Source organism: Mustela lutreola, chromosome 4 (assembly GCF_030435805.1).
Source record: "Mustela lutreola isolate mMusLut2 chromosome 4, mMusLut2.pri, whole genome shotgun sequence".
Classification (NCBI taxonomy): domain Eukaryota; kingdom Metazoa; phylum Chordata; class Mammalia; order Carnivora; family Mustelidae; genus Mustela; species Mustela lutreola.
In genome coordinates this window covers 49,931,393-49,948,000 of record NC_081293.1, presented here as the reverse complement: position 1 = coordinate 49,948,000, position 16,608 = coordinate 49,931,393, and the positions used below count along the sequence as shown (strand labels likewise).

The window sequence follows — 16,608 nt, the reverse complement described above, 5'->3', positions numbered from 1 at the left end:
AGCCTTCCCTGGCCTCCCCAGTGTTACCTCATTATGTTGGAGGCGTCTTCAGCATCAGGGTCAGCGCAGTACTTGTTGGCAAGAATGAGGCACGCGTCTGCTGACTCTATCTAAGACACGGAAAGGAAAATCACAGAATACAAACATGTAAATAGCCACGCCTGGTTGCAGTCTTTCTCTGTCGACAGCTTTTGGGGAATCTGGTGATTTGCAAGGAAAGAAAAAAATAATCCAGAGAGATTATAGTTTTTGTCGAAAGTGTAGCTCGCAAGTTCTTGTTATAGTATAAACATTTCATCTTGTTGTTGTTCGAGGGTACAACGTGGACCTTCGTAATTATACTTTTCATTTGGCATAGTGACTTAGATGTAATCTTTCCAGATTTCTTTAAATAACAATTAACGAAGCCTTTTAGTCCCTTCTCTGCCTTTTTTCCCTACCAATGGATCTACCCCATCATCTTAATTTTTCTGGTCGGGAAATGGCGTCAGGTGAGCTAAATCCCTTCTCTCAGGTTACCAAGTTAATTGAATAGTCAAGGATTCAGATATTGAGACTCCAAAGTCCTTCATCTGACCTTTTTCACATCTTAACTGTGGAACAGGAGGAAATAAGAGCCCTAAATCAGATAACAACTCAGTATTATTTAGTATTCAATTAGCATTCAGATATTCGAAAGACAACAAATCTATGTATATGAAATGATGTGTTACAGATGACCTCAAAACCTACTGACTTCTCTAAACATGAGTCAAAATAAGATTTATGCCTTTGAGGGAATGATGAGCTATGCTAATAATTGCTTGCATCAAATTAGGTCCTTGAACAGTAACTATTTTCTCCAAGTTCTCATTAGATTTCACATTAGTCATAACTTGGATCATGTCTGGATAATATTAAGATTAACTGGACTTTATAAGCATAAGAATTCTTGTTCTGGCTCAGGCCTGCAATCTGTCCCACTTGATAGGTTGTACTTAATAGACCATTCCTGCATTTTGGTGGGAAGCCATTGTTTCCTCCGCTGTATGTCACAAATTGTCTCTAGTTTTCTTTAATAATCCAAAGAATTTACCCAGATCCTTCAGCTTATTCATGTTTGCCAATGACATTATTTACTAAATTATGTAGTGACCACAGTTAGTATTTAGAAGTCAGTGGATTCACAATATGTCTATATCCACTGCCATGCAAATATTGAACGTGTTTACAAAATCTATATAAAACGAGCAAAATAGCAGATGTCACTTTGCTCTCCTTTTACTTTATAAGCCTCACGTCTGCTTTATAAGAAAATTTTTAACTTAACAGATTTTGGAATGAAAGATTAGCCCTTTACCAAGTGATATCAGATATCTGCATGTTTAGTTTTATGCTTTTAGTCTTTGGTGGCAGGGAAAAAAAAAGGAAGCTAAAAATGTTTTATGGCCTGGCAGAATTTTATTTATACTTTATCCTTCATGTTATGCTCCTTTCCAATGTAAATAATAGATTTCAGAGCTACACAGAGACCAACTTAAGTATTTAAGATGGGAATTACTTGATTATTACATTGTATATGAGGTTACCGAATCCGTACAACTGGTCTACTTCCTTGAGGAGTGCTGACATTGAGGGAACTGGCAAAATAACTTTCATTTTATGACAGTCCAAGTGAGGGAAGTAGCCTAGCAAGTGCCAGAGGAAATGAAACTCTGGGACCAGGGAAAGGGGGATGTCAAGGCTGGTGGCATCTGACTTATCTCATTAGGGGTGCAGAGGTGACTCTTGGCCATCCTAGGAGGCATGTGCCATCACCACAGAGTCAGTCCCCTCTCAGATGGAATAAAAGCAGAAGTCACCTCTTACTTCTTACCTTGACTCTTGCAAGATCATGTGGATTGAGGACTGAACCCTGATAAAATTCCACCTGAGTAAAATGTCGTTTGAACAGAGCCTCAAGCTCCAGGTTAGGGGAAATGCTGGCAGGGAGAGAAGAAACAGCCATTAATATAATAGACTCCGGTATTTCTGCTTCCATGGCCTTCTTTCTCTCTGACTTCCAAAGAGAAAGACCTAGGAAAAGGCTTTCACCTTCAAAGCAGCCCCTTTCCTTCCCAGAAATAAAAGGTTCACCCTCGAGAGAAATAAAACCCCAGCCCACTGAAAACCCAAACCATTACCAAGGTAAAATAAAGAGGCTCGCAGTTTTCACAAAGTCGGAGGCCTATGAGGTGAACCGTCTTCGACTTTGTTAGCAACAGAATCCCGACTTTATGAATAGAGAGACGGAGCTGTGACATCAGAGATTAGCTGAAGGCGCTCCCTGGCAGAGCCTCCTGCCATTCCCTCCCTCAAAGCCTCTTCTCTGGTTCTCAGCCACATGGACTTCTCATCCCCCAGGGCCTGGATCAAAACATGTCACCTCTGAGCAGGCACAGACCGAGTTAATGTACTCTCGGTACTGCTCTTGATTCACACATGTGTCCACTATTCATCATTCTCGGTGCTGAACTGTCCAGACATCATTCCCATTGGAGGACAAGGATTAAAACACTGATGGATTCACTCATCCATTTATTACTTCTGTGGAGATGAAAGATTTCTACTCTCTATAAGGTATCAGACTAGGCGCTGGGGAGATGATATTTGGTTCAAACCTACTAGGTTCCAAGAACTGTGTTCGTCCATGCTTGCCTAACATTCATTAAGTACTTAGTAGGAATTGTTAATGTTTTCCAGCACTTACTATGCGGCAGACACTGTTCCAAGCACTTGACAAATATTAACTCATTTAAACCTCAAAACAACCCTGGAGGAAGGGATGTTATTAACCTAAATCTTCAAGAGGTTAATTAACTAGGCCATCTACTACATTGCTGACACTGACAGATGCTGGGGACATGAAGGTGAATCCCAGCAAGTAAAGCATTGGCCACTGGCTTGTTGATTCAGTCTCAAGCCATGGGTGAGAGAGAAACCGAGCCTGTGCACATTGGACCAGTATTTGAGACCCATTACTGGTTGAGGCCCTCTTGGGAAGTCTGCCTGGTCATGCAAGAAATGCTGGTCTCTCCTTGAAGCAAGTGCCCAGTGCAATTCTGCCTCCTGATGAAACTGACTTCAGTCAGTGAATATAGGTTAGATGTTGAGCTCTCATTGTTGCACACGTGCTCATCTTGAAATCCCAACCGATATGAGGGCAAAACCTACGTACACTACTTCTCCTGAACCTCCCATAATGCTCTGCAGAGGACAGGCCCCTCAGCTGGTAAGGACAGGCTAAGCACCAAACTGAATCTGTGAGTTCTGCTCCTGCACTCATGGTCTGGCTGGTCCTTTCAGAACTTGGAGAATTCAGTGTTGAGAGGCAAAATGCTAGCACTCAGACATGGTGGTCAGTTTGGTATTCTATGGACAAATGTCAAAAAGAAGGAGATGCACAGAACAGAAGCTTATATAGGGAAGTCAAATTCCATGGGATCTCAGGGCAGGATTGAGTCCTGGGCCATCAGCCTGCTATGCAGTCAACACCAACTCATAAGCTTTATCCCTAGATAACTTGGAATTAGTGCTGGCACTATGGTGGCCCAATGTCCATCAAAAAAGATGGTGCCACCCAAGTTAACATGCCTAAGTCTCCAGACTCTCTATCCCTTTGGCAGACTATCTTTTACCTAAAAGGGGATCAGGCGAAGCTTAAAGTCCCAACCATATTGAGCAGGAGAGGTCTTGCTTTCCTCAACTGTACAGCAAACACAGTAAGACCTATCTTCTAAGTTGCTTATCAACCTAATGCATGTTATCTTTCACAATAATAGCAAATATTTATTGAGCACTTCCTGTGTGCCTGATTCTGCTCTGTATACTTTATAAGGATTATTTCTTTTCATTCTCCCTACGGGGTAGAATGAAACCACTGTGATCTCCCTATCTTATGAATGTGAAAACTGGGGCCCAGGGAGGTTAAATAACCTCTTCAGCAAGATTCATATAGAATACTCTGAGTTCACAGCATGCACTTTGACTCCCCGTGTTGATGAAGGGAGAGACCGTATGCACGGGCAGGGACCAGCACAGGGTCCTACACTGAGGTTTCTAGAAATGGCCATTGTTGCTGCAGCTGTTAATACTTCATACCCTGCTTCCTCTTGTTTGTGTCTTTCCTGACCACTCTGTCCCTCCTGCCCTTATAAAGAGTCCACACTAGACAGCTAATCATTCCACACCAGAGCCTGCGGACACACCTGGATCGAATTGATCCAGACAGCTGAAGAGACGGTAATGACGTGTTTGACCCATAATGAACTTCACTCTTCTTTGCCAGAATTGCCTCCCCAGAAGCAGGTGCCATTCTCACCACTGAACTAATGTGTTGGTTCCCTTTCCATGGGTTCCATACTGTCCTCTCCAAGGAGGCCATCTGGGGTCATGGCCGATTCAACTCTGCACTGAAACCCCCCAACATGGCGCCCGCACCACCACTCCTACAGACACTCCTCCTCAGGGTGCCTGGTTGAGTGGAAGGTCTCGAAACAGCAGGGGCCCCTTACTTGTGAAGAAAGACGATCTCCACATTGACATCATCTCGGTCCTTGTGCAGGAAGTCCTTCAGGAAGTTGGAAACACTCTCCAGAGTGATGTGTCCGCAGACCACAATGTGCCTGAACAGGAGAAGCCAGTTAGATGGGGCCAGCCCCGCGCTGACCCAGCACCCACCCCAGGCAAGACAGAGGAAGCGCACAGCTGCAGGGAAGCATTGCTCTCCTCCCCAGACCTCCGTGAAAGCCCAGCTCCCATCCCCAGAGGGCCGTGAGGCAAAGCAGTGGCGCTGGCAGGTGCTCAGAGACTCCTTGGCAGAAAAGGCATATGGCTTCTCACCTGATGCTGCACAAAATCCTATTAAAAGCCCAACCGTTTGGCCAAGTGGTTTTATGCATTGAACAATAAGTGACATTATGCTTGTGCTTAAATGCTGCATTATCAAGTCCCTTGCAGATTCATATCTTTCCCTTTCTGCCCACAAAGCGTCCTCTTGAGAGATTTACCGAATGAGTCTTGGTTTATGACATAGAGCTTATCAGGTAATGAGATAACAAATCTTGCTGAAACGATGATTTTGTGTGTAAGAAAGCGGACTTTTATCAGGGTGGCTAATGTGCGGCTTGACACGTTATGGGCTCTGCTGGCCATAAGCAGTAAAAAGGAAATTTTGCATTTTTCCGCCATAACTCCTCCGACAATGGGGGCATGTAACACTTTACAGTAAGTGAGCATTACTCAGGGCTAAATGGGGATGGGACGCCTATGGAATCGCAGATCACGCCACAAGCTGTGCATCCCCAGACAGCTGCTTCCCTGGGCTGCCCAGGACTTCCACAAGAGCCACAGCATTCTACTTCAAGATGGGGAGAAGCTAGAAAGGGATGAGGCAGGAATGGTTTGCCTTGATCCAGCAAGGTTTGGACTTCTGTTTCCAGAGATGGTGGCTTCCCCTGGAGAGATGAGCCTCTCTTCCAGAACTGCTGGGACAATCATCCTACCCAACATCTTTGGGCTCCTGGACCCATCTGATGAATCTGAAATCTGAACCAATCTGGCTACCCGGTGGCCCTTAACATTTAGTATCTGACGCTCCATCAGGACTAAGCCCTTTGGGGCCCCATGACCCAAATCTGGGGCCTGACTGTGGAGAGGCAACCTTCTGGCTTCTAATAAGAAGACCATAGCAAGGGGCTCAGCCCAGGTCCCTGTGCCTCTCAGGCTGCTAGGGACAGAGGCTGAGTCCCTGCCCAGGTTCTAAGGCACGGGCAGGGGGTGAACACTGAAGCATGTAATTTCGTGGGAAAAAATTTTAGAACGGCTAGGCCCCCTGCACCTCATAATTGCTCGGTGCACATTCCAACAAGGCAGAAAGCTCATTGGCTGGAGGCAGCTCATAATGGGAGGAAGTGATGATTGCTTATGCAATGTTCCATTAGATGCCATTACAAGAGCCTGCCCTTTCGCTGTAATTTGGTGCTTGACTAAGTATGTGAGAATAAGGCAGTCAACTCATTGGTGAAAGGATAATGATGCAGAACAAAGAGTAAATCAATAATATGCACAATGCAGTTAATAATATCACCATTATGGACTGTTATTGTTACGGTGCCACACTCACTCAGGGGCCGGGCAAGCGAAGGCCATCCTGGGAAGGAAAGACTGTCTGTGGGCTGCCTCAGAAGAGATGTTCCAACACGATCACTTTGTTTTCTAGCCAGGACCAGCCAGGTTCAAGGAGGTCCCCTGGCCACCTCTCCAAATGCCCCACACCCACATGACTAACTCCCTCTGGAAATACATCGGGGGTCAGAACACGGGACATGAACCAAACACTTGGATTACATACATTTTTATCCTGCCATCTCTTAAAATATTTCTTGTAGCACATGAGCATTTATATGGACAAAAGAGGCCGCAAAGGGATTTGCATGTTTTGCATAAGATTTCTGATTCTGAATTTGCCAGGGGTGTTCAGAAAGTGACCAAGACACAGGGTGTCCTGATCTGACATCCAGGGCTGCATGGGGACAGTTGTAATGTTTTCTTCCCACAGACTTCCATGACTGCAAACAAGGCCAGCATGAATCCGATGTATGGGCACCTACACAGGACACATATGTGGTGGAGGTCCTCCCGTTCACCTGGATGTGAGAATAAGCCAGACAGGATCCCTTGCTCTGCCACCAAGGATGTGTGTGATCTTGGGCAAGCTCCTTATTCCCATCCAACAGATGAGGGATCAGAGAAGTTAATGCCACCCAGCCAGCTTCCTGTCCCAGGCACAGCAAAGCTCAAAGTTCTATACCAGTAGAAGCCTGGTGATTATTCACACTTGGACTCGAATCAATGATAGGTCCGGGAAAATGCCTGAACATTCATCCTTCCCATCCTGTACGCAAAGGACTGAATGAACATCTGCCAGCATTCCCTCTCCCTGTTCTGAACTCATTCATCTCTAGGACAGATGTGTGAAAAGTGGAAAGGAAGGAGATGAGTTCACCCTCTCACCCTTGAATCAAAGGCCCCGTCAGCTGATTTATTCAGCCTTAGAGAGAGTCAGGGTTCTCTTAGTTGAAAATGTGCTGGGTACATATAAAATATATTCCAATGCAATCAATATTATCCCTTAAGCCTTTAATTAGCTCTCAGTTCTCTTAAGAAGTAGACAAATGCAGGCAGGAGAGGAGAGAAAAAAAAAAAAAGGATTGACTTTTCTCATTTGAGGCTAGCTGTCCAATACCATTCTAGACAATTGAGAATATATATCTTTTAGCTACAGCATGATTTCTGGGGTGGAGAGCAGCCTTTATCAAAAAGGGAGGAAAAAAAAAATCTTCCTTCCACATAATTGGTATTTTTGCTCAGAAAAAGCGAGATTGATTGAAAGCAGATTGCCTTTTTGCCCAAGGAGAGTTATTAGGCACATTATCATGGCAACCTTGGAGAACCCATATTGTTCCAATCTGTCCTATATCTGATTTGAAGATTTATGACTTCCCCCCCTTTGTGCCAATAATCATTTCCCTCCATTTTGTTTTCCATAGAGTGGAAGTTATCAAGAAGCCCACATATTGAACATGTTTGAATGCAGTTAGAGTTGATGGATGGGGAGAAGTCCCCTCTCTAAGTCAGCATCTGCATTAGAAGACCGGCTCCCACCAGCCTGTGTCTGAGGGAGCACGGGGGGCCCTGAAGGAGCACAGAGCGACGGATGGTGAAAAGGGAAAATTTACATTCCAGAAATATTATCAGGACTTTTGAAAATTCCAGGAACCAGAGTTGGGGGAAGGATGTTATTGCAGGGAAAAGAGAAGCATAGCTTGTTGTATCCCCAGTGACTGAAAACACAATTGAAAGTATTCTAAGACTGGGAGCAGGGTGTGACTGCCTTCGCGCAGAATGATGGTTATTCACAGTGCACGATTTGAAGGATGCCAACAAGATCCTCATCCAAAATTATCTGTGCCCGATTCCATGACATCTACTATGTGAGATTCATACTACAATAGCCCTGTGTTAGCTCAGTTCAGACACTAAATAACTAAATGGTCTTAGGCAAGGTACCAATTCTGTATTTTACAATGATAAAGTTAGAGTCTTGAAGGGGCTGGAGTTAGTACCTGATTCATGAGGTTATCTTGAGGATTTATTTAAATAGATGATGGCTATTGGAAGTATTATTAAATGGTAGGATTCATGTGATATCTATAAATCAGTAGGTAACCGATGTAAAGTTCTGCAGGGCCTCTCGAATCCCATCTGATCCTCAAACAACCCTACTTTCTACAACCTGTATCTTTGCAGATAACCTCTCTTAACCTCAATTTCCTTAAGTTGCATGCCTGACATCCCACAGCAAGAAAGTGACTTGCCCAGGATGTGACCCAGGTCTCTGGCCCTAAGGCTCACTGGGATGAAAGTGATGGGTGCAGAGAGCAGAGGCTGGAGTATTTCAGCTTCTGCTCCTTGACGGCGGGCAGGGCTGGGCCTGCAGCATGTCCTCCTCATCACAGAGTGGAGGGGAGGCTGAAGAGATTCTCACTGGGCCAGGAGAGAGGCTTAGCCTGGGAAATAGTATGGAAAGAGATGATTCTCACTTAAAACATCCTCCTGTTATAGGATCACTCAATGTTAGCTGCACATGCTCAAGGCAACAAAGGCTGAACCATGGCAGAAACTCTAAACCAGGTTCTTTTACACTGAAGCCACGTTATTTGGCAAACCAAGGGATGGCAAGGTGATGCAGATATCCATCTTAGACATCATATGCTATGTCCAGCCCAGGACTGCCTCACCAGCCCAAGGATCTTGAAGGTAAACAATCCATTTATGATGGAGAATATTTAGGAAAGTTATACTAGGGTAGTAACTAACACTATTCCCAATGTGGCTCTAGATTTGAACTTCTTTAAACTATTGGCATTCTTAATGATGGGTTTCAACAGGGCCTGGTCATGTGGTTTGTGAAGATGGCCAACAACCTAAATCAATAACCATTTCTGATCTAATGGGACTTCTTTGTTTTTAAAATTTTGTCAAGTTCTCTAAACAAATCTTTCTTGGGATAAACTAATGTTAATGGTTGGATTAAAGGATTCCTCTCCGATGCATGAAGAAGTGTCTGAAATGCTAGAATAGTAGCAGATGGCATTTTGTGTAATGGAGTTGGTCATCCAGTGTAAGCAAGTACGCCTGGTTTGGGGACAGGGATCTGAAAACATGGGCTGGACCGAATTAGGTGTGGGAAACCTCACGTGTCATGGAGCAAACATGGCATCAGTGGTTGAGTGTAACAACCACAATAAGGACAGTGCCTGACTATTAGCCACCGTATCAGGGTTTATCAAACTATCAAGTGCTTGTTTCACGGGTATGGGTACATCTTCACTAAAAGAATATGGATGTGCTTCTCCCATCATTAAGCATCTCCACTTTCAGAATGAAATCCCAGGCATTCTCCTCCATCAGTCTACTTCCTTTGCTGGAGATGGTGGAGGGAAGCCAGGATGCCCCAGTTGAGTTGGGACATGTTTCAGAACACAGTTCCACTGGTGCCTTTCAGAATGGACAACTTCGGAGAGGTGACCTAGGGCACAAGGCATAAGAGAGGGATGCCGGGGGGCAGGGGGGCACAAACTCTTGAAGGCTCCAGTGAATGAAGACTCCAGAGACCCACTGAAGTTGCGTTGAGCTAAATGAGAACTAAAAGTGTTGCTTAGAGCCAGTAACCTTGAAAAAGGGAACTGTGACAGCGATGGGCCCCACTCCACAGACTCACATCATCTTAGTATCAGAATGGCCCTTCCAGAATGTTTAGTCTAGTGCCTCCACTATTATTTTAATGTGGAAACTGAGGTCCAGAGTTTCAGAACACAATGAGGGGCAGAGCAAGTGCTGCACTACCTCCTTACTTTAATGCCTTCTAGAGAGAAAGAGGGCTGATGTTGCTAAAAGGAGCCTGAACTGGGAATCAGGAGACTGGGGCCAGTCACTACAAAACAAAGGGCCCAGACAGAGTGGGCTGTACCCACAGACACTGATGGATTCCCCCTACCAGAGTTCCAGCTCTCTGCCCCTTCTAGTTCATGCTACCAGCGTATCTTGTCTAGACGTCTGCAGTACTTCCTAATTCAGTTCCCTGCTCACCCTCCCCACCATTCCCACCCCTTCGAAACAGCCAAAGAGCAGGACTGAGGCAAATCTGACTGCATCAGGTCCCCCCATGGGGCAGGGAGGTCTCAGATCTCTCTTTAGCAAGAGCCTCATTCTAGGAAGACAATGTAAAATGCACAGCTCTGGGCTGTTTATTTTTAAAGATACTATATCCATTTTTACTGGAACAAGTATAAAGAACTTAAAAAACCCATAGCTATCCTGTCACAATAAATCACACAGAGTAAATTGAAAATCCTATACAGCTTTCCCTGAATACATTGTGCTCACTTTGTCAGAGAGGCAGATGAAACGTGGCATATATTGATCTAGATGTCTCTGTAAAACTATAATATTTATATCAAATACATATGCTAGAATCTCTTCTGTCTTTCTGCTGAGACTTCTAATCATGCTCTTTCCACCCACCCCCCTTCCCCCCGGCCACCATTGGTAGCCACCAGCTTGATGGGAATGAATTTTAAGAAGGACTTGTCAAGGCAATTCAGCAGCATTTTATCATGCAGAAAGCAGGGTACAGGTGGTGAGAGGCCCTACAACTCAAATCACACAGTGGTCAGTACTCCATGTTGTCCCTCCAAGGTTGAATTGGAACCATTCAGTGTCCACACAACTATTTCTCCAAGACGCTCTCATTCAAGCTGAGGTTTTGGCAGATTCTGGCCTTGATGTTCCATTGTCACCTGTGGTGCTTTCTCTGGCTGTTTTGTCACACAGCCTGACCTGGTTTGGGTTGTGTCCTTCAGGGTGACGGTTACTGAGGCTTTCCGCTGAGGTGCAGGACCCCACTGTCCAAAAGGAAGAAAGCTTATCCACCTCCCGCCTTCCCACTTCCTCATGTATGGAGAGCCTGTTCCACAGGAACAGACTTCCACGTACGGGAGTTCACCTTTGGCCAACAAACGCTAGTCCCAGGCTGTGTGGCTCCCATCCTTCCACCCTACCTTGAGACCTGGCTCAGGAACCCCAAAGCTTGCTGGGCTTTCTGGAACTATGTACTGACCAAGAGGCTGGTTGGTAAAGTGTGCTTGTCTTGGCCACCCTCTGCCACTGCAAGTGTAGAAGAAACCTAACGGTTAATCTCGAGCCTGTCAGATCACTGGCTGCTTCTGCCACCTCAGATCTACGAACCAGGTTCTGCTAACTTGTACAAGAATAGTCCACGTAAGGAGGACAAAAATAAAAACAAAACAACTGGGAATGTGTCTCGAGGCCACAATGTCAAACCCTGCCTGTAGCCACTTCCGGTTAACACAAATGGAAAAAAACAAAACCAGCAAGCGAAAAGCCCAAGGAGGTTTAGAGATAAGAAAATCTCCTACCCAGGGCCACAGCTAGTCCTTTGCTAATTACAAAGAGAGGAAATGCCTTCTCCCTCCTAGTGAGGAAGAGAATAAAGTAATCATCTCATCCAGCTGTCAATAGAGCTATCGTGGAAGAGATAGGCTGTTTTGCTGTTTCCCTCAACAGGGGCAGAAGGCTGAGCAAATAGTCCCCAACAGCGCAGCAAAGGCACCTCTGTAAAACAGAGCCCCAAGGTCATGGGACGGACTCCTGGTAGCTCCCTCAGTGAATAGGGAGATATCCTGACCAGACCATAACTTTCTGCACAAAGCATGTGCCTCTTCCCATATGCAGATGGTCAGGACGTAACCCACACCAGAGGAGTCTGCATCTATGCCTCCCACATCCGACATCATGATTTGGTCTCCACAATCAGACCACACATAAGGGATGACCACACCTCTTTCGTAGCTTATTGCTAAAAAGGAGCTTCTGTCTAAGTCTTAAAAATAAATTCTGAGGGGCACCTGGGTGGCACAGTTGGTTAAGCATCTAACTCAGGTTGTGATCTCGGGGTCATGAGATTGAGCCCCACATCAGGCTTCAGGGCTCAGCGCAGAGTCTACGTGAGACTCTCTCCCTCTACTGCTCACCCCAAGACTCTCAATCTCTCGCTTTAAAATAAATACATTTTAAAAAATAAATCAATAAATTCTGACAACCGCAATGTAGGAGGCACAGGTTATATTGACCTGTCCAGCAGGTACCCTCTCTTCTGTCAGTGGTACCTCATTTTTAATTTGTGGAACCAGTCCTCTCTAATCAGATACAGCCTTGGGACCTTGAATCAAGGTGCCTTGCCTGAGCTAGGCCAATCAATGCTTCTCAGTCTTGCATGGACTGACCTAAGTCCCGGTAGGATCCCTCCTGCCTGAAAAACCCTGTCATGACCATCCCTGAATTTCTGCTTGCCTGGCTCAAACACGTCCTTTCTGAAATCTTTGCTCATCAGCTTTCCTCTGAATACCTCTGTAAGGTATTCTAACCTTCTAAGAAAATGCCTTTTTTGCTTAAGTGAGCAAGAATCCATTTCTGTTACCTATAACCAACGAGCCCCCCCACTGGAAGAGCCACTTAATTTTCACGAGGACTCAGTAGGCTGGTGGTGTTTGGTTTCTTTCTCTCTCCTCTTTTCTCTTCCTTCTTGGAAGAGGACTTATACAGCCATCTGAAGTAGGCAATTCCATACCTACCTGGCTCTCCCCAACACCCTTGCCCTTCCATGTTTTATTCATCCCATGACTGCAGGCTTGGTGGCCTCTGGCCATTTTCAGGTAAGTCGGTCTTGCTTTGACCTGATTCTTCCAATCCTAGATGGTGCTCTGCTCTTACAGAGAAATCAGGGCGCTGAACAGCGCTCTCTTGTTGTAGATGAAAGTAGATTTGCCTGTCTCCACTGGGTGGCGCTGCTTCTGAACACAAGGGACCCTGACAAGACAAGACTAGGGCAAAGGTGAACCACACCCTCCGGGGATAAAGGTAGAATAGAGGGAAAACAAGTTCGAGCAAAGAAATGGTTCGTTCTTTGGCCCTTGTGGAGGGGAGGTATGTTAGCTTTGATGTAAAACGCCAGCCCCACTTCCCTGCCAACATCCCTGGTAAATCATGCACCATGGCCCTAGAGCAATCTTGTTGGGACTACTTTCCCATAAAGACAATCAAGTTGACACATTGTGGCCCTGTTCCCCAGTTGTACTCAAGGGTGTGGCCCCAGTCAGCCCACACTGCTAGCTATCCAGTCCACCCTGAGTAGACCCAGCATTCTAGCTAGCTTCCAGCATCTGTTATACACATAAGAATTGGGAGGAGTCCACAGGTTCCAGGGCTCACTGAGGCATAACACACCACCAGGGGTCGCCGTAGAGGATGAAAAAGAGGGGGTTTGGGGGAGCATCAGCAACTTCCCCACCCTCTCAAGTCACTCTGCATCTATACTGGACTGGGTCCACCATTAGATCTACAGGTTTTGGGGGGCACAAGTCCCCCTGCTATCTTTGCCCCAAACTAAGGTAATGGGTACGTTTTAACAATATGAATTATCAACTGCTGTTAGAAGCACTCCCTCTAAAATGTCTGCAGCCTTCATGATTTCACTGAAGAAGATTCCTGCCAAAAAAGCATTTCACTGGAATGATGCTCCTACATCATCAAGCTTCTGTTTAGAAGCTTGGATGGTTCTGATGGGTCAAAGTCTCAGGTAAGCTCCAGGAAGGCATAATCATGTGTTCTTGCACATCCTTTAACCACAGCACTTAGCACAGTGACTAGGGCACAGCAGGAGCTCGCATACTTGTAAGCTGAGCAAACATGCTGGGATGGGAACTTTCCTAAATCTGTTCTACAGCCCAGCTGGCATTTGCCTTTGAGGTCTGTAGTTAAGGTCACAAAACCTCTCTCAGAGATGGTCACGAACCTGTCTCTGAATGTCCTCCCTGTCCCCTAATTAAGAAGGCACACAGAGGGGAGATAAGATTGCCTTTACTGAAAATCGGTACCCATATCTGGAGCCGTTCCCACGGTTCTGGAGTGGGAGCAGGTCATTGTTACGCAACACTCACACTAGATGTGGGAGTTTGAACCCTGAGAGACACAGAATCAGGTTTCCAAAAGCCTCACACTGCAACAGCCTCTAAAGTTCTTTTAATAGAAAGAGACAATGGGCTTGGACAGTTGAAAGTTTCCTGGTGCATGACGGCAGCATCAGTGGGACAAACCCCAAGTCTACTAGGAACCATGGTGCACAGCTCTGGAAAGACTTCTATCACAATGCAGGACATAGCAGGAAGGCAGAAAACGCAGTGCAACGCGCTCTCCAATGGTGGTGTTTCTTCTCTAGATTTGGAACCTACTCAGAGAGGATTCACCCAATCAAACGTGAGATTGAGCAGAAAGACTCTTCAGGGATTATAATTAGCAAAGTCATATTTGGAATTCTTTTTTTTTTTTTTTTAATAGAAGAAAGACTATCTAAGAGCAAAAGTCTAGGTTTGAATATGACTTTTTATTTTTTCTAGGTACACAGTTCATCTCCCACCTACATTTCTATTCTTGTTTTCAGAACAATAGCTGGAACATTTTGATAAGTGTGTGGAAGGGAAGAGAGACAGCAGGAAAGTGGAGGAGGGGAGGGGGGACAAGCCTTCATTCCATTAGTATTATCAGGAAATTGATTTAATATGCATCCCGGTCTCTTTAAATAGAGCTTCAAGTTTGAAAGGGACTAAAGACGTGGCTTGCAAGAATCCAAAGCAGATGCAAAGAGAGAAGCACCCACCTCCACACCCACCAAGACCCCTCGCATCAGAAGGGAATACCTAGCATATTACATTATACGACACAGCGTCTAATGACACTTGCTTTGGGTATCTGCCCCCTCGGTTCTGAATTTCAGAAGTAGTCAAGGGGTCATTTTCCCAAAGTATTAGGGCAATCTCAATTCTTTTTTCCTCCCCCAGAAGTTTAATGCTAATCAAAGCAGAATGTCTAATCAGTCCAAGATGGTCTGTCAAGTTGAATTATCTGTTTGTCTTTGTATTTACTGTATCTGTCTGTCTACAGTTCTTCGTATCTTTGTGAAGATCAGTTATTGGGGCCTGTGTTTCCTTCTGACTAGAATGGCTACCAGATGATCCTTCCTGGTGATATGTTGATGATTTGCTAATTTATGGCTTTTAAAATCGAGGAATCTGAAAACATCGCTGGGAGTTCAGCCTGCGCATCACGTGGTCCGCGCAAGGAGAGGGCTGAACGGCTTGCTTGTCAAGGGATAGAAGTTTGTGTGAAAAGCAAAGCCTTGGTGACATTTCAACCAGATTGATGTCTGTGATCTAGAAATCATGAATGGCATCCTATAGGAAACACCCCCCATAGGAGTAGACCCCCACGGACCACATCAAGCTGTGCAGAAGGGAGAGGGAGTACTGCCCGCGCTGTGTGTAGAGGGGAAAGGAAAGGAAAGACGTATGGTACCAAGTCCAAGGCAACACCACACGAATTAACCCCACATCCTATTCCCAAGTGCTAGAGTCAGCCCTTATCAGAAAAAGTCCAGATGGAAATGTTATCGTAGGAACACGGTCACCTCTGGGAACCAAGAGGGCAAACTTATGTAAGCTCTGAGTTTGAACTCCCCAACCACTTTGGTGGCCAAATAATGTATAGCTCAAGAGTGCTGTGGCATATTTGGAAATCTCTATGGGTGTGACTACATTTATCCCCAGTGCTTGTGTGTAGCGAGCACACAATAATTACATGTGGGATGATGGTGATGAAGGCAGGACTCACTCTAGCTCTCCTGGGGAGGGCGTAGACTCTGGGGTAGATTAAGTGAGTCTTTGTAAAGAAATACCGTTGACCTTTGAATAAATGGGGGCACCGCCCCTCGTGTGGTCAAAAATCTACATGTAACTTTTGACTCCCTCCAGAACTCAACTATTAATAGCCTACTACTGACCCAGAAGCCTTACCAGGAACATAGTCACCTGACACCAATTTCGTAGGTGACATTTATTACAGACTGTGTTCTTATAATAAAATAAGGTAGAGAAAAGAAAATGTTACTAAGAAAATCCCAAAAAAGCGAAAACACATTTACTGTACTGTATTTCTCCCAAACAGTCCGCATGTACATGGACCCACGCCCTTGAAGCCCGTGTTGTTCAAGGATCCACTGCAATGTCTGTCCTGGCACAGTAGCTCCTCTAAGGTGCCAATCCTTTAAAAAACAATAAGTGGTCTCGAACCACAGCGGGCAAAGCTGGAGTGTGGTTGAGAGAATGGAGTGGGACTTCAAGACAGCCAGGCAGGAGGGAATAGAAAGTGGTCTCAGAAAGGAACAAAAGACACACACAGAGAGAAGAGGAGGCAATTTCTGATGTGAGAAGAGGCACAGAATTAAATAAGAACCCAATAATAAGGAATCAGGGAAGACTGCCCTCTCTCAGTTAGTCAGTGAGGACGACTGTATAGGCAAAGCCGAACCTGAGAGGAAAATAGGATTTTAAGACTTAGTCCCGTGAAGGTAGAACCAAAGATGGATGGTTGTAAGAGGGGTTCATGTAATATGAA

The 16,608-nt window shown here is 45.3% G+C and overlaps 1 protein-coding gene across 16 annotated transcripts in view; it reads right to left on the bottom strand.

The window, feature by feature from the left end:
- KCNMA1 (potassium calcium-activated channel subfamily M alpha 1) overlaps positions 1–16,608 on the bottom strand; it is a 730,798-nt gene that overhangs the window by 208,968 nt on the left and 505,222 nt on the right. For all 16 annotated transcript variants that reach the window (XM_059169794.1, XM_059169808.1, XM_059169795.1 and 13 more), the window contains exons 10-12: positions 4,533–4,643; positions 1,856–1,961; positions 28–110 (exon numbers count right to left, since the gene is read on the bottom strand). In XM_059169794.1, coding sequence (XP_059025777.1) covers positions 28–110; positions 1,856–1,961; positions 4,533–4,643 — 300 coding nt within the window. The remainder of the gene's footprint in view (positions 1–27; positions 111–1,855; positions 1,962–4,532; positions 4,644–16,608) is intronic.